This window comes from Babylonia areolata, chromosome 27, assembly GCF_041734735.1.
Source record: "Babylonia areolata isolate BAREFJ2019XMU chromosome 27, ASM4173473v1, whole genome shotgun sequence".
NCBI classification, from domain to species: Eukaryota; Metazoa; Mollusca; class Gastropoda; order Neogastropoda; family Buccinidae; genus Babylonia; species Babylonia areolata.
In genome coordinates, this window is record NC_134902.1 from 41,208,240 (window position 1) to 41,225,739 (window position 17,500).

The 17,500-nt window shown below is 49.4% G+C and overlaps 1 protein-coding gene and 1 long non-coding RNA gene across 3 annotated transcripts in view; both read left to right on the forward strand.

Moving 5' to 3' along the window:
* Window positions 1-14,769, forward strand: part of LOC143301262 (P-selectin-like) — a 101,839-nt gene extending 87,070 nt beyond the window's left edge. For both annotated transcript variants that reach the window (XM_076615410.1, XM_076615411.1), the window contains exons 10-18: window positions 1,235-1,411; window positions 1,725-1,898; window positions 2,849-3,097; window positions 8,107-8,337; window positions 9,131-9,325; window positions 10,022-10,191; window positions 11,469-11,675; window positions 12,040-12,223; window positions 13,938-14,769. In XM_076615410.1, coding sequence (XP_076471525.1) covers window positions 1,235-1,411; window positions 1,725-1,898; window positions 2,849-3,097; window positions 8,107-8,337; window positions 9,131-9,325; window positions 10,022-10,191; window positions 11,469-11,675; window positions 12,040-12,223; window positions 13,938-14,035 — 1,685 coding nt within the window. In that variant the 3' untranslated portion in view covers window positions 14,036-14,769. The remainder of the gene's footprint in view (window positions 1-1,234; window positions 1,412-1,724; window positions 1,899-2,848; window positions 3,098-8,106; window positions 8,338-9,130; window positions 9,326-10,021; window positions 10,192-11,468; window positions 11,676-12,039; window positions 12,224-13,937) is intronic.
* A 1,911-nt stretch (window positions 14,770-16,680) lies between these two features.
* LOC143301389 (uncharacterized) overlaps window positions 16,681-17,500 on the forward strand; it is a 1,632-nt gene continuing 812 nt past the window's right edge. The window contains exons 1-2 of the long non-coding RNA XR_013057773.1: window positions 16,681-17,338; window positions 17,463-17,500. The exon at window positions 17,463-17,500 is cut by the window's right edge and continues 812 nt beyond it. This is a non-coding gene — a long non-coding RNA (uncharacterized LOC143301389). The remainder of the gene's footprint in view (window positions 17,339-17,462) is intronic.

Consider the following 17,500-nt stretch of genomic DNA (forward strand, 5'->3'; position numbering starts at 1 on the left):
CTTTCGCTCACTATCGAGTCCCTATTCTCTCACTCTCACATCCATATCCATTTCTTCCTTCTCTCACTCACTCTCTCATTTCTCTATTCTCACACTCTCTCACACCCACATCCATTTCTTCCTTCTCTCACTCACTCTCTCATTTCTCTATTCTCTCACTCTCTCACACCCACATCCATTTCTTCCTTCTCTCACTCACTCTCTCATTTCTCCATTCTCACACTCTCTCACACCCACATCCATTTCTTCCTTCTCTCACTCACTCTCTCATTTCTCTATTCTCTCACTCTCTCACACCCACATCCATTTCTTCCTTCTCTCACTCACTCTCTCATTTCTCCATTCTCTCACTCTCTCACACCCACATCCATTTCTTCCTTCTCTCACTCACTCTCTCATTTCTCTATTCTCACACTTTCTCACACCCACATCCATTTCTTCCTTCTCTCACTCACTCTCTCATTTCTCCATTCTCTCACTCTCTCACACCCACATCCATTTCTTCCTTCTCTCACTCACTCTCTCATTTCTCCATTCTCTCACTCTCTCACACCCACATCCATTTCTTCCTTCTCTCACTCACTCTCTCATTTCTCCATTCTCTCACTCTCTCACACCCACATCCATTTCTTCCTTCTCTCACTCACTCTCTCATTTCTCTATTCTAACACTCTCTCACACCCACATCCATTTCTTCCTTCTCTCACTCACTCTCTCATTTCTCCATTCTCTCACTCTCTCACACCCACATCCATTTCTTCCTTCTCTCACTCACTCTCTCATTTCTCTATTCTCACACTCTCTCACACCCACATCCATTTCTTCCTTCTCTCACTCACTCTCTCATTTCTCCATTCTTTCACTCTCTCACACACACATCCATTTCTTCCTTCTCTCACTCACTCTCTCATTTCTCTATTCTCTCACTCTCTCACACCCACATCCATTTCTTCCTTCTCTCACTCACTCTCTCATTTCTCCATTCTCTCACTCTCTCACAACCACATCCATTTCTTCCTTCTCTCACTCACTCTCTCATTTCTCTATTCTCACGCTCTCTCACACCCACATCCATTTCTTCCTTCTCTCACTCACTCTCTCATTTCTCCATTCTCTCACTCTCTCACACCCACATCCATTTCTTCCTTCTCTCACTCACTCTCTCATTTCTCCATTCTCTCACTCTCTCACTCCCATCCCTTCATCCTTTTCTCTCTCACTCCTTTCTCCACAGCCAAACAGTGCCCGCCTCTCGCTCAGCCCGCCAACGGTCACGTGACGTGCACCAGTGATCACGTGGAGGGGTCAGAGTGCAGCTTTAACTGTGATGAGGGGTACAAAGTTCAAGGCCGTTCATCTCTGACCTGTCTGGGAAAGAGGCAGTGGAACTCAGACGCACCCACCTGTGAAGGTAAAGTCACACGTCCATATGTCTACACGCTTCAACTGCTCGACTTCAGTTGATATGTTGGAGCTGCAGTCAGTGGGGATATGTTGGAGCTGCAGTCAGTGGGGATTTAACAATATGAGGATGAACATACACACCAAGTAACTCAATAAATTTTTGTGTTCATCAAATTACTGCGTGCTGCCGTAATGAACATCAGCCATGCCAGTATAAGAACACCTCACTTCTTCTCCATCTCCTCATCCTTCTTCTTTTTCAATATAAAGGCGATGATGATGACGACGAAAAAGATGTGACCCTTGCACTCTGCTTACAGCTGTTGAGTGCCCCTCACCACCGGAAGTAGAAAGAGCCTCCTTCCTGTGCCAGCAAGGTCATCAGTTCCCGGCTGACTGCACTTTGATCTGTGACCCTGGATACGACGTTGTGGGAGCAGCAGCCATACAGTGCCAGGCCAACGAGACATGGACACTGCACGGGGCGTGTGAAGGTGTGTGCATGATGTAGGCTTTGTGAAGGTGTGTGCATGGTGTGTGCATGGTGTAGGCTTTGTGAAGGTGTGTGCATGGTGTAGGCTTTGTGAAGGTGTGTGTAGGATGTAGGCTTTGTGAAGGTGTGTGCATGGTGTAGGCTTTGTGAAGGTGTGTGCAGGATGTAGGCTTTGTGAAGGTGTGTGCATGGTGTAGGCTTTGTGAAGGTGTGTGCATGGTGTAGGCTTTGTGAAGGTGTGTGTAGGATGTAGGCTTTGTGAAGGTGTGTGTAGGATGTAGGCTTTGTGAAGGTGTGTGTAGGATGTAGGCTTTGTGAAGGTGTGTGCATGGTGTAGGCTTTGTGAAGGTGTGTGCATGGTGTAGGCTTTGTGAAGGTGTGTGTAGGATGTAGGCTTTGTGAAGGTGTGAAGGTGTGTGCATGGTGTAGGCTTTGTGAAGGTGTGTGCATGATGTAGGCTTTGTGAAGGTGTGTACAGGATGTAGGCTTTGTGAAGGTGTGTGCATGGTGTAGGCTTTGTGAAGGTGTGTGTAGGATGTAGGCTTTGTTAAGGTGTGTGCATGGTGTAGGCTTTGTGAAGGTGTGTGCAAGGTGTAGGCTTTGTGAAGGTGTGTGCAGGATGTAGGCTTTGTGAAGGTGTGTGCATGGTGTAGGCTTTGTGAAGGTGTGTGCATGGTGTAGGCTTTGTGAAGGTGTGTGTAGGATGTAGGCTTTGTGAAGGTGTGAAGGTGTGTGCATGGTGTAGGCTTTGTGAAGGTGTGTGCAGGATGCAGGCTTTGTGAAGGTGTGTGTAGGATGTAGGCTTTGTTAAGGTGTGTGCAGGATGTAGGCTTTGTGAAAGTGTGTGCATGGTGTAGGCTTTGTGAAGGTGTGTGCATGGTGTAGGCTTTGTGAAGGTGTGTGTGGGGGCAGCGAGCAGCATGAAGTGACGTGTTGTCCTGTCTGTCCCAGACACGGAGGCCCCTCGCTTTGTGAAGCCCTGCCCCTCCCCCCTGGCTGTGTATGCCTCCAGGCTTGGCCAAGACACCCACGTGACCTGGCCTCCTCCAGAAGCCTCAGACAACTCAGGATATGACCCTCCAGTCACCTGCAACGTCACTTCCGGGTCGTCATTTCCGCCTGGTGAAACCACCATCTCTTGTGTGGCTTCCGATGAGTCTGGCAACGTGCAGAGCTGTCAGTTCACCGTGACCGTGACAGGTGTGTGGTGTACAGAGCTGTCAGTGACTGTGTCAGGTGTGTGGTGTACAGAGCTGTCAGTGACTGTGTCAGGTGTGTGGTGTACAGAGCTGTCAGTGACTGTGTCAGGTGTGTGATGTACAGAGCTGTCAGTGACTGTGTCAGGTGTGTGGTGTACAGAGCTGTCAGTGACTGTGTCAGGTGTGTGATGTACAGAGCTGTCAGTGACTGTGACAGGTGTGTGATGTACAGAGGTGTCAGTGACTGTGTCAGGTGTGTGGTGTACAGAGCTGTCAGTGACTGTTACAGGTGTGTGGTAAGATAAGATAAGATAAGATAAGATAAGATAAGATAAGATAAGAATAACTTTATTATCTCCAACTGGAGAAATTTGGTCAGGTGCATTATCACAACATAGACAAGTAAACAACATGGGGACCATAACTGTAAAAGCCAACAACAGCCCCTACAAATATTACGAAGATACAAATGTAAAAAAAAAAAAATCACATACATCGTTTCATACATACATCCACACACTGCAGGTAATAACTAGTATTCTTAATGTAAAAACAGAAAGAATTAAGAAACATTATTTGAATAACAGAGCTGTCAGTGTGTGACAGGTGTGTGGTGTACAGAGCTGTCAGGTCACAGGTGTGTGGTGTACAGAGCTGTCAGGTCACAGGTGTGTGGTGTACAGAGCTGTCAGGTCACAGGTGTGTGGTGTACAGAGCTGTCAGGTCACAGGTGTGTGGTGTACAGAGCTGTCAGTGACTGTGTCAGGTGTGTGGTGTACAGAGCTGTCAGGTCACAGGTGTGTGGTGTACAGAGCTGTCAGTGACTGTGTCAGGTGTGTGGTGTACAGAGCTGTCAGGTCACAGGTGTGTGGTGTACAGAGGTGTCAGTGACTGTGTCAGGTGTGTGGTGTACAGAGCTGTCAGTGACTGTGTCAGGTGTGTGGTGTACAGAGCTGTCAGTGACTGTGTCAGGTGTGTGGTGTACAGAGCTGTCAGTGACTGTGTCAGGTTTGTGGTGTACAGAGCTGTCAGTGACTGTGTCAGGTGTGTGGTGTACAGAGGTGTTAGTGACTGTGTCAGGTGTGTGGTGTACAGAGCTGTCAGTGACTGTGACAGGTGTGTGGTGTACAGAGCTGTCAGTGACTGTGACAGGACAGGTGTGTGGTGTACAGAGCTGTCAGAGACTGTGTCAGGTGTGTGGTGTACAGAGCTGTCAGTGACTGTGACAGGTGTGTGTTGTGTACAGAGCTGTCAGTGACTGTGACAGGTGTGTGTTGTGTACAGAGCTGTCAGTGACTGTGTCAGGTGTGTGGTGTACAGAGCTGTCAGTGACTGTGACAGGTGTGTGTTGTGTACAGAGCTGTCAGTGACTGTGACAGGTGTGTGTTGTGTACAGAGCTGTCAGTGACTGTGTCAGGTGTGTGGTGTACAGAGCTGTCAGTGACTGTGACAGGTGTGTGGTGTACAGAGGTGTCAGTGACTGTGACAGGTGTGTGATGTACAGAGCTGTCAGTGACTGTGTCAGGTGTGTGGTGTACAGAGCTGTCAGTGACTGTGACAGGTGTGGTGTACAGAGCTGTCAGTGACTGTGTCAGGTGTGTGGTGTACAGAGCTGTCAGTGACTGTGACAGGTGTGTGTTGTGTACAGAGCTGTCAGTGACTGTGACAGGTGTGGTGTACAGAGCTGTCAGTGACTGTGACAGGTGTGTGGTGTACAGAGCTGTCAGTGACTGTGACAGGTGTGGTGTACAGAGCTGTCAGTGACTGTGTCAGGTGTGTGGTGTACAGAGCTGTCAGTGACTGTGACAGGTGTGGTGTACAGAGCTGTCAGTGACTGTGTCAGGTGTGTGGTGTACAGAGCTGTCAGTGACTGTGTCAGGTGTGTGGTGTACAGAGCTGTCAGTGACTGTGACAGGTGTGTGTGGTGTACAGAGCTGTCAGTGACTGTGACAGGTGTGTGGTGTACAGAGCTGTCAGTGACTGTTACAGGTGTGTGGTGTACAGAGCTGTCAGTGACTGTGACAGGTGTGGTGTACAGAGGTGTCAGTGACTGTGTCAGGTGTGTGGTGTACAGAGCTGTCAGTGACTGTTACAGGTGTGTGGTGTACAGAGCTGTCAGTGACTGTGACAGGTGTGGTGTACAGAGGTGTCAGTGACTGTGTCAGGTGTGTGGTGTACAGAGCTGTCAGTGACTGTGTCAGGTGTGTGGTGTACAGAGCTGTCAGTGACTGTGTCAGGTGTGTGATGTACAGAGCTGTCAGTGACTGTGTCAGGTGTGTTGTGTACAGAGCTGTCAGTGACTGTGACAGGTGTGTGTTGTGTACAGAGCTGTCAGTGACTGTGACAGGTGTGGTGTACAGAGGTGTCAGTGACTGTGTCAGGTGTGTGGTGTACAGAGCTGTCAGTGACTGTGTCAGGTTTGTGGTGTACAGAGCTGTCAGTGACTGTGTCAGGTTTGTGGTGTACAGAGCTGTCAGTGACTGTGTCAGGTGTGTGATGTACAGAGCTGTCAGTGACTGTGTCAGGTTTGTGGTGTACATAGCTGTCAGTTCAATCTGACTGTGTCAGGTGTGTTGTGTGTGTGTGTGTGCGTGTGTGTGTTTTCTTGCTCTTTGCTTACTCATAAAATAGCCTTTGACGATGATGATGTATATTGTGTTGATGATACTGACGATTATGATGATAAGGATAATGATGATGATGTTGACGATGACGATGATGATGATGATGATGATAATAATGATGGCGACAACAATCATGACGAAGATGACGACGATGATGATAATGATACTGATGATGGCAGTGATGACGACGACAACGAGGACGAAACAGTCATGATGACTATGACCATGACGATGATGATGATGATGATGATGATGATGATTTACGGATGAACGACTGGTTGGCTGACCTTGACTCAGCCGAGATGAGCACAGAACAAACCGCCAGGTGGATCACCAGAACCAAACCGCTAGGTTCATCATCAGAACCGAACCACCAGGTTCATCAGAACCGAACCAGAACCGCCAGGTTCATCAGGTTCTTCATCGGAACCTAACCGCCAGGTTCATCAGAACCAAACCACGAGATTCATTAAAACCGAACCACCAGGTTCATCAAAATCAGAACCGAACCACGAGATTCATTAAAACCGAACCACCAGGTTCATCAGGTTCTTCATCAGAACTGAACCGCCAGGTTCTTCATCAGAACCAAACCGCCAAACCGCCGTGCCCATGCCCACTGACTGACCATGCTGTGTTGTCCCGCAGTGCTGCAGTGCCCATGCCCACTGACTGACCATGCTGTGTTGTCCCGCAGTGCTGCAGTGCCCACTGACTGACCATGCTGTGTTGTCCCGCAGTGCTGCAGTGCCCATGCCCACTGACTGACCATGCTGTGTTGTCCCGCAGTGCTGCAGTGCCCACTGACTGACCATGCTGTGTTGTCCCGCAGTGCTGCAGTGCCCACTGACTGACCATGCTGTGTTGTCCCGCAGTGCTGCAGTGCCCACTGACTGACCATGCTGTGTTGTCCCGCAGTGCTGCAGTGCCCACTGACTGACCATGCTGTGTTGTCCCGCAGTGCTGCAGTGCCCACTGACTGACCATGCTGTGTTGTCCCGCAGTGCTGCAGTGCCCATACCCACTGACTGACCATGCTGTGTTGTCCCGCAGTGCTGCAGTGCCCACTGACTGACCATGCTGTGTTGTCCCGCAGTGCTGCAGTGCCCACTGACTGACCATGCTGTGTTGTCCCGCAGTGCTGCAGTGCCCACTGACTGACCATGCTGTGTTGTCCCGCAGTGCTGCGGTGCCCACTGACTGACCATGCTGTGTTGTCCCGCAGTGCTGCAGTGCCCACTGACTGACCATGCTGTGTTGTCCCGCAGTGCTGCGGTGCCCACTGACTGACCATGCTGTGTTGTCCCGCAGTGCTGCAGTGCCCACTGACTGACCATGCTGTGTTGTCCCGCAGTGCTGCAGTGCCCACTGACTGACCATGCTGTGTTGTCCCGCAGTGCTGCAGTGCCCACTGACTGACCATGCTGTGTTGTCCCGCAGTGCTGCAATGCCCACTGACTGACCATGCTGTGTTGTCCCGCAGTGCTGCAGTGCCCACTGACTGACCATGCTGTGTTGTCCCGCAGTGCTGCAGTGCCCACTGACTGACCATGCTGTGTTGTCCCGCAGTGCTGCAGTGCCCACTGACTGACCATGCTGTGTTGTCCCGCAGTGCTGCAGTGCCCACTGACTGACCATGCTGTGTTGTCCCGCAGTGCTGCGGTGCCCACTGACTGACCATGCTGTGTTGTCCCGCAGTGCTGCAGTGCCCACTGACTGACCATGCTGTGTTGTCCCGCAGTGCTGCGGTGCCCACTGACTGACCATGCTGTGTTGTCCCGCAGTGCTGCGGTGCCCACTGACTGACCATGCTGTGTTGTCCCGCAGTGCTGCAGTGCCCACTGACTGACCATGCTGTGTTGTCCCGCAGTGCTGCAGTGCCCACTGACTGACCATGCTGTGTTGTCCCGCAGTGCTGCAGTGCCCACTGACTGACCATGCTGTGTTGTCCCGCAGTGCTGCAGTGCCCACTGACTGACCATGCTGTGTTGTCCCGCAGTGCTGCAGTGCCCACTGACTGACCATGCTGTGTTGTCCCGCAGTGCTGCGGTGCCCACTGACTGACCATGCTGTGTTGTCCCGCAGTGCTGCGGTGCCCACTGACTGACCATGCTGTGTTGTCCCGCAGTGCTGCAGTGCCCACTGACTGACCATGCTGTGTTGTCCCGCAGTGCTGCAGTGCCCACTGACTGACCATGCTGTGTTGTCCCGCAGTGCTGCAGTGCCCACTGACTGACCATGCTGTGTTGTCCCGCAGTGCTGCAGTGCCCACTGACTGACCATGCTGTGTTGTCCCGCAGTGCTGCAGTGCCCACTGACTGACCATGCTGTGTTGTCCCGCAGTGCTGCAGTGCCCACTGACTGACCATGCTGTGTTGTCCCGCAGTGCTGCAGTGCCCGGACCCCGCCTCCTCCATCAACAACCAATCCCAGCTCAGCTTCCGGTGCTCTGACGGTCACGTGCTCGGGGCCAGGTGCGTGCTGCAGTGTGGGCGGGGCCACAGCCTGCTGGGGGACAGCAGCCTGCAGTGTGAGAGGCAGGCCGACACTCATCCTCCGCTCATGGCCTGGGCAGGGAGCAGCGGGGAGCGCCTCCTCTCCACGCCCCAGTGCAAAGGTCAAGGCCACACGTGCGCACGCTCTGCTGCACTCTGGGGTTGATTGATTGAACACACGTCTTCATTCAGCGAAAACACGCTCAACATGTATATACAAGTTCAGGAAAGCACACTGAGCATGCACACATTCAGAAATCACACTGAACAAGTACACATTCAGAAATCACACAGAACACTCGCACATTCAGAAAACACACTGAACATATACACATTCAAAAAACACATGTACACATTCAGAAAACACACTGAACAAGTACACATTTAGAAATCACACTGAACAAGTACACATTCAGAAAACACACAGAACACTCACACATTCAGAAAACACATGTACACATTCAGAAAACACATTAAACAAGTACACATTCAGAAAAACACACTGAACATGTACACATTCAGAAAACACATTCAACATGTGTGTACACATTCACGCTGAACATGAACACATGTACACATTCAGAAAGCACATTGAACATGTACACATTCAGAAAGCACACTGAACATGTACACATTCAGAAAACACACTGAACATGTACACATTCAGAAAACACATTGAACATGTACACATTCAGAAAACACATTGAACATGTAGCCCATATAAATAAATACATAAACGAATAAAAAAATTTAAATTTACCCGCCCCCCCATTTATATATATATATATATATATATATATATATATATATATATATATATATATATATATATTCATGTATATATAATTCATGTATATAAATGTGTGTGTGTGTGTGTGTGTGTGTGTGTGTGTGTGTGTGTGTGTGTCCCTGCAGTGGACCACTGCCCCAGACTTGAACCCCCGAGGGACGGCAGCCTCAGCTGTCTGCGGGGCCCCGTGGCCTGGGACTGTTTCCTGCAGTGTGAGCCAGGCTGGGACGTGGCGGCCAGCCACCTCCGCTTTGATGGTCACTTCTTGTGCAATGGGCAGCAGGGCAAGTGGCTTCCTGACCGAGTACCAGACTGTGTGGGTCAGTTCTGTGTGTGTGTGTGTGTGTGTGTGTGTGTGTTACGTGTTAAGTAAGGAAGGGTTTGAGTGAGTGAGGGTGTATGCTGGAGAAGTGGGGCTTACTGTAACGGAAGTTTGAGCCTTTGAGCTATTGTTTGTATTGATATGTATATTTTGTGTGAAGAGCCCACAGCCCTGTTCGGCGATTATAGTTATAAAAATTACGAATTCACTTTCTTCTTCTTCTTCTTCTTGTTCTTCATGTTGTTGTTGTTGTTGTTGCTGTTGCTGTTGTTATTGTCGTTGTTGTTGTTGTTGTCTTCTTCTTCTTCTTCTTCTTCTCCTTTTTCTACCGCTTGTCGTGGTTACTGTTATCAGTCATGATCAAATTAGTGAAGACTTGATCGTTCAACGGAACAGAATACGAGGCCAGTGCCCTGTGCTGTCCATTCACTGTTGCAGTGGTCCTCAGGCGTACAGTAGTAGTAGTAGTAGTAGTAGTAGTAGCAGTAGCAGTAGAAGCAGTATCATTTATCAATCCAATAAATGACAAATTGATCAGTCAATGAAACAATTCACTCTTGCAATGGCTCCCAGGTCGCACAAAGTGCAGGGCTACAGTATTATTATTATTATTATTAGTAGTAGTAGTAGTAGTATCATTTGTCAGTCAATAAGTGATGGATTGATCAGTCAGTGCAACAGTTCCCTATTGCAGTGGCCCTCAGGCCCAACAGAGTGCGGGTGCACTCCGAGCTGTTGTACCTTGGTGAGGAGTGCCGCCAGTCTCGGCCCCTCATCCGCCAGCACCTCATCACCCGCCTCACGAACTCCGTCCTCAGGGACGCCTGTGTGCACGTGCCCACCTGCACTGCCCGCAACGTGCAGGTCTGTCCGCGACCCCACACTCCCTCCGTCCGTCCTGTCCTTCCGTCTGTCCTGTCCACCCGTCTGTCCGTCCTTCTGTCTATCCGTCTGTCCTTCTGTCTATCCATCTGTATGTCAGTCTTTCCGTGCTCCGACCCTTCCATCCCTTCTGTCCATCCGTCCGTTCTTCTGTCTGTCCGTCTGTCTTTCTGTCTGTCCGTCCGTCCTTCTATCCTTCTGTCTGTCCTTCTGTCTATCCGTCTGTCTTTCTGTCTGTCCGTCCGTCCTTCTATCCTTCTGTCTGTCCTTCTGTCTATCCGTCTGTCTTTCTGTCTGTCTGTCCTTCTGTCTATCCGTCTGTCTTTCTGTCTGTCCCTCTGTCAGCACCTCTCTCCTTCCTTCTGTCCATGTTTTTGTTCCTTTTATGTCAATCTGTCCATCCCGTCCTACTGTCCTTCTGTCCTTCCTTCTTTCTTCCACCTGTCCTGTCCTTCCATCTGTCCTGTCCTTCCATCTGTCCTTCCTTCTTTCTTTCACCTGTCCTGTCCTTCCATCTGTCCTGTCCTTCCATCTGTCCTTCCTTCTTTCTTTCACCTGTCCTGTCCTTCCATCTGTCCTGTCCTTCCATCTGTCCTTACTTCTTTCTTTCACCTGTCCTGTCCTTCCATCTGTCCTGTCCTTCCATCTGTCCTTCTTTCTTTCACCTGTCCTGTCCTTCCATCTGTCCTGTCCTTCCATCTGTCCTTCTTTCTTTCACCTGTCCGGTCCTTCCATCTGTCCTGTCCTTCCATCTGTCCTTTCTTTCACCTGTCCGGTCCTTCCATCTGTCCTGTCCTTCCATCTGTCCTTCTTTCTTTCACCTGTCCTGTCTTTCCATCTGTCCTGTCCTTCCATCTGTCCTGTCCTTCCATCTGTCCTTCCTTCTTTCTTCCACCTGTCCTGTCCAACCTTCTGTCCATCTTTCTACCGTTCCTTCTAGTCATCCATCTGTCCTCCCTTCTGTCCTTCCTCTGTCCATCTTTCTGTCCACCCTTCTGTCCATTCTGTCCCATGGTGCCCTCCTGCACTGCCCACAACGTCATGGTGGGGGTGGGGGGTGGGGGGTGTTGGGGGTTGTCCTCATCCGTCTTGTCTTCCTTCTGTCCGTCTTTCTGTTCGTCCTTTCGTTCATCCCCCCATCAGTCTCTCTCTCTGTCTCTCTCTCTCTCTCTCTCTCTCTGTCTCTGTGTGTGTGTGTGTCTCTCTCTCTCTCTGTCTGTCTCTCTCTCTCCGTCACCATCTCTAACGGAACCTTGCAGGTCACCTGTGGCCCAGTCAGCCAGTGGGACAGACAGAAAAGAGCAGCGGACCGGAGGTTCAAGTCCTTGGGAGAGCTGAGTGACGTGGATGTGGGAAAGGGACGAGGGGGGAGGGGGGCGGCCTCTCACCACCTGCGGCTGTCTTTTGATGTCACGCTGTCTGCTCTTCTGCACAACTCCTCTCTGTCAGACTCTCAACTGTTCCAGGTGATATGTCTGTCTCTGTCTCTCTCTGCCACTCTTTCTCTCTGTCTCTCTGTCTCTCTCTGCCACTCTTTCTCTCTGTCTCTCTCTGCCATTCTTTTACTCTGTCTCTCTCTCTTGCTCATCAATTAACCTCGGAAATAAAGAATCGTCAATAAGTCAATAAATCAATCAATCAATCCACCAATCAATCAATCAACCAGCCAATTAATCAATCAACCATTCAACCAACCAGTCAATCAACCAATCAATCATTCAATCAATCCGCCAACCAACCAACCAATCAATCAATCAACCATCCAGTCAATCAATCAATCAATCAACCAACCAAGCAAGCAAGCAACCAACCCTCTCTCTCTGTCCCCAGACTGTCCACCAGATGAAGGACAAGCTGACCCACAGCCTGACGATGCATGTGACCTCTGGCAGGTTGACCCTGCCGCACGTGCGTGCTGACGTCACGAGGGTGGGACGTCCCTCTGTGTGGGTGGACTGTCCACCGGGCACTGTGCTCAGGCCGCTGCACCTGTCTGCTGACCGCTTCTCCTGTGGTCAGTTCGGGATGTGGTGGTGGTGGTGGTGGTGGTGATGGTAGTGGTTGTGGTGGTGGTGATGGTGGTGGTTGTGGTGATGGTGGTGGTTGTGGTGGTGGTGATGGTGGTGGTGGTTGTGGTGGTGGTGGTTGTGGTGGTGGTGGTGGTGGTGGTGGTGGTGGTGGTGGTGGTGGTGGTGGTGGTGGTTGTGGTGGTGGTGGTTGTGGTGGTGGTGGTGATGGTGGTGGTGATGGTGGTGGTGGTTGTGGTGGTGGTGGTGATGGTGGTGGTTGTGGTGGTGGTGATGGTGGTGGTGGTGGTTGTGGTGGTGGTGGTTGTGGTGATGGTGGTGGTGGTGGTGATGGTGGTGGTGATGGTGGTGATGGTGGTGGTGATGGTGGTGGTTGTGGTGGTGGTGATGGTGGTGGTTGTGGTGGTGGTGATGGTGGTGGTTGTGGTGGTGGTGATGGTGGTGGTTGTGGTGGTGGTCTTGGTTGTGGTGATGGTGGTGGTGATTGTAGTGATGGTGGTGGTGGTGGTGATGGTGGTGGTGATTGTAGTGATGGTGGTGGTGGTGGTGATGGTGGTGGTAATGGTGGTAGTGGTTGTAGTGATGGTGGTGATGGTGGTGGTGGTGGTGATTGTGGTGGTGGTGGTGATGATGGTGGTGGTGGGGATGGTGGTGGTGATTGTGGTGGTGGTGTTGGTGATGGTGGTGGTGGTAATGTTGATCGTGGTGGTGATGGTGGTGGTGGTGGTGATGGTGGTGGTGATGGTGGTGGTGGTGGTGGTGATGGTGGTGATGGTGGTGGTGGTGGTGGTGATGGTGGTGATGGTGGTGGTGGTGGTGGTGGTGATGGTGGTGATGGTGGTGGTGATGGTGGTGGTGGTGGTGGTGATGGTGGTGATGGTGGTGGTGGTGGTGATGGTGGTGGTGGTGGGGATGGTGGTGGGGATTGTGGTGGTGGTGATTGTGGTGGTGGTGGTGGTTGTGATGGTGGTGGTGATGGTGGTGGTTGTGGTGGTGGTGATGGTGGTTGTGGTGGTGGTGGTTGTGGTGGTGATTGTGGTGGTTGTGAATGCGGTGGTGGTGGGGATGGTGGTTGTGGTGGTGGTGGTGGAGATGGTGATTATGTTGATAATAATGATGATGATGATGATGGTGATGGTAATGTGATGGTGGTGGTGGTGGTAATTATGATGATGGTGGTGATGATGGCGATGATTATTGTGGTGATGATGATGATGATGATGATGATGATGATGATGAAACACACACACGCGCGCGCACTCATAATAATGATTATTCAACAAAAGAAATGAAACTTAAACATAGTGACAAGTATGTTCTAGATGTAACAAAAGTTACACACCCTTTCCAGTTTTCACGAATTTACTTAAATTGTGTTCTCTTCCAGACTTGGAATAAATTGCATAAACCGAACATTGACATATGTGATTCATATTTATGTGGTATCAATATATTTCGAATTACAGTATTCTGGAAGCACTCTATAACACAATGAAATTCATCCCCAACAGTACCCATATTACATTCCCTGCAAATTCTGTTTTCTCTTACACATTACTTACTTTCCTGCTGACTTAGTAATTGTGAAACATTTCTTGTTGATCACTTTATTTTGAACCCAGCCTCCCCACCACTCTTCTTTCTACCTATCTATCCCCCCTCCCCCACCCCCCACCTAACCTACTACCCCCTGTGTTGCAGTGGGCTGTCCCGAGGGCCACTACCTGCATGCTGGGACCTCACGCTGTCAGCCCTGCCCCCCCTCCACCACCGCCACCAGCACTACCTGCCCTCCCTGATCCCCGACAGTGGCCTGGCCCTCTCTGGACAACAGGCAGTTCGTCTGTCAGACATAGACTGGGGTTGGAGTCTGCTGGTCTGCCGTGTTTGGTGTGGAGAAAGGGGGGGGGGGAGAAGAGGAGGGAGTTTTGCTTGTGCAGTGTTGAGAAATGGTGGTTTTGTATCGGCTTCTGGTGTATTCATGAAATTCTGGCATTGTATGTAGGAGCAGAGTAGTGGAATCCATGATGTATAAGGAGTAGAGTGGTGGAATCCATGATGTATAAGGGGTAGAGTGGTGTGGAATCCATGATGTATAAGGGGTAGAGTGGTGTGGAATCCATGATGTATAAGGGGTAGAGTGGTGGAATCAATGATGTATAAGGGGTAGAGTGGTGAGGAATCCATGATGTATAAGGGGTAGAGTGGTGTGGAATCCATGATGTATAAGGGGTAGAGTGGTGTGGAATCCATGATGTATAAGGGGTAGAGATGGTGGAATCCATGATGTATAATGGGTAGAGTGGTGTGGAATCCATGATGTATAAGGGTAGAGTGGTGTGGAATCCATGATGTATAAGGGGTAGAGTGGTGTGGAATCCATGATGTATAAGGGGTAGAGTGGTGGAATCCATGATGTATAAGGGGTAGAGTGGTGTGGAATCCATGATGTATAAGGGGTAGAGTGGTGGAATCCATGATGTATAAGGGGTAGATATGTGGAATCCATGATGTATAAGGGGTAGAGTGGTGTGGAATCCATGATGTATAAGGGGTAGAGTGGTGGAATCCATGATGTATAAGGGGTAGAGTGGTGGAATCCATGATGTATAAGGGGTAGAGTGGTGGAATCCATGATGTATAAGGGGTAGAGTGTGTAGAATCCATGATGTATAAGGTGTAGAGTGGTGGAATCCATGATGTATAAGGGGTAGATATGTGGAATCCATGATGTATAAGGGGTAGATATGTGGAATCCATGATGTATAAGGGGTAGAGTGGTGGAATCCATGATGTATAAGGGGTAGAGTGGTGGAATCCATGATGTATAAGGGGTAGAGTGGTGTGGAATCCATGATGTATAAGGGGTAGAGTGGTGGAATCCATGATGTATAAGGGGTAGAGTGGTGGAATCCATGATGTATAAGGGGTAGAGTGGTGGAATCCATGATGTATAAGGGGTAGAGTGGTGGAATCCATGATGTATAAGGGGTAGAGTGGTGGAATCCATGATGTATAAGGGGTAGAGTGGTGGAATCCATGATGTATAAGGGGTAGAGTGGTGGAATCCATGATGTATAAGGGGTAGAGTGGTGTGGAATCCATGATGTATAAGGGGTAGAGTGGTGGAATCCATGATGTATAAGGGGTAGAGTGGTGGAATCCATGATGTATAAGGGGTAGAGTGGTGGAATCCATGATGTATAAGGGGTAGAGTGGTGGAATCCATGATGTATAAGGGGTAGAGTGGTGGAATCCATGATGTATAAGGGGTAGAGTGGTGTGGAATCCATGATGTATAAGGGGTAGAGTGGTGGAATCCATGATGTATAAGGGGTAGAGTGGTGGAATCCATGATGTATAAGGGGTAGAGTGGTGGAATCCATGATGTATAAGGGGTAGAGTGGTGTGGAATCCATGATGTATAAGGGGTAGAGTGGTGGAATCCATGATGTATAAGGGGTAGAGTGGTGGAATCCATGATGTATAAGGGGTAGAGTGGTGGAATCCATGATGTATAAGGGGTAGAGTGTGGAATCCATGATGTATAAGGGGTAGAGTGGTGGAATCCATGATGTATAAGGGGTAGAGTGGTGGAATCCATGATGTATAAGGGGTAGAGTGGTGGAATCCATGATGTATAAGGGGTAGAGTGGTGGAATCCATGATGTATAAGGGGTAGAGTGGTGTGGAATCCATGATGTATAAGGGTAGAGTGGTGGAATCCATGATGTATAAGGGGTAGAGTGGTGGAATCCATGATGTATAAGGGTAGAGTGGTGGAATCCATGATGTATAAGGGGTAGAGTGGTGTGGAATCCATGATGTATAAGGGGTAGAGTGGTGGAATCCATGATGTATAAGGGGTAGAGTGGTGGAATCCATGATGTATAAGGGGTAGAGTGGTGGAATCCATGATGTATAAGGGGTAGAGTGGTGGAATCCATGATGTATAAGGGGTAGAGTGGTGGAATCCATGATGTATAAGGGGTAGAGTGGTGGAATCCATGATGTATAAGGGGTAGAGTGGTGTGGAATCCATGATGTATAAGGGGTAGAGTGGTGGAATCCATGATGTATAAGGGGTAGAGTGGTGTGGAATCCATGATGTATAAGGGGTAGAGTGGTGGAATCCATGATGTATAAGGGGTAGAGTGGTGGAATCCATGATGTATAAGGGGTAGAGTGGTGGAATCCATGATGTATAAGGGGTAGAGTGGTGGAATCCATGATGTATAAGGGGTAGAGTGGTGGAATCCATGATGTATAAGGGGTAGAGTGGTGTGGAATCCATGATGTATAAGGGGTAGAGTGGTGGAATCCATGATGTATAAAGGGTAGAGTGGTGGAATCCATGATGTATAAGGGGTAGAGTGGTGGAATCCATGATGTATAAGGGGTAGAGTGGTGGAATCCATGATGTATAAGGGGTAGAGTGTGTGGAATCCATGATGTATAAGGGGTAGAGTGGTGGAATCCATGATGTATAAGGGGTAGAGTGGTGGAATCCATGATGTATAAGGGGTAGAGTGGTGTGGAATCCATGATGTATAAGGGGTAGAGTGGTGGAATCCATGATGTATAAGGGGTAGATATGTGGAATCCATGATGTATAAGTGGTAGAGTGGTGGAATCCATGATGTATAAGGGGTAGATATGTGGAATCCATGATGTATAAGGGGTAGATATGTGGAATCCATGATGTATAAGGGGTAGAGTGGTGTGGAATCCATGATGTATAAGGGGTAGATATGTGGAATCCATGATGTATAAGGGGTAGAGTGGTGGAATCCATGATGTATAAGGGGTAGATATGTGGAATCCATGATGTATAAGGGGTAGAGTGGTGTGGAATCCATGATGTATAAGGGGTAGAGTGGTGTGGAATCCATGATGTATAAGGGGTAGAGTGGTGGAATCCATGATGTATAAGGGGTAGAGTGGTGGAATCCATGATGTATAAGGGGTAGAGTGGTGTGGAATCCATGATGTATAAGGGGTAGAGTGGTGTGGAATCCATGATGTATAAGTGGTAGAGTGGTGGAATCCATGATGTATAAGGGGTAGAGTGATGGAATCCATGATGTATAAGGGGTAGAGTGGTGTGGAATCCATGATGTATAAGGGGCAGAGTGATGGAATCCATGATGTATAAGGGGTAGAGTGGTGGAATCCATGATGTATAAGGGGTAGAGTGGTGGAATCCATGATGTATAAGGGGTAGAGTTGTGGAATCCATGATGTATAAGGGGTAGAGTGGTGAA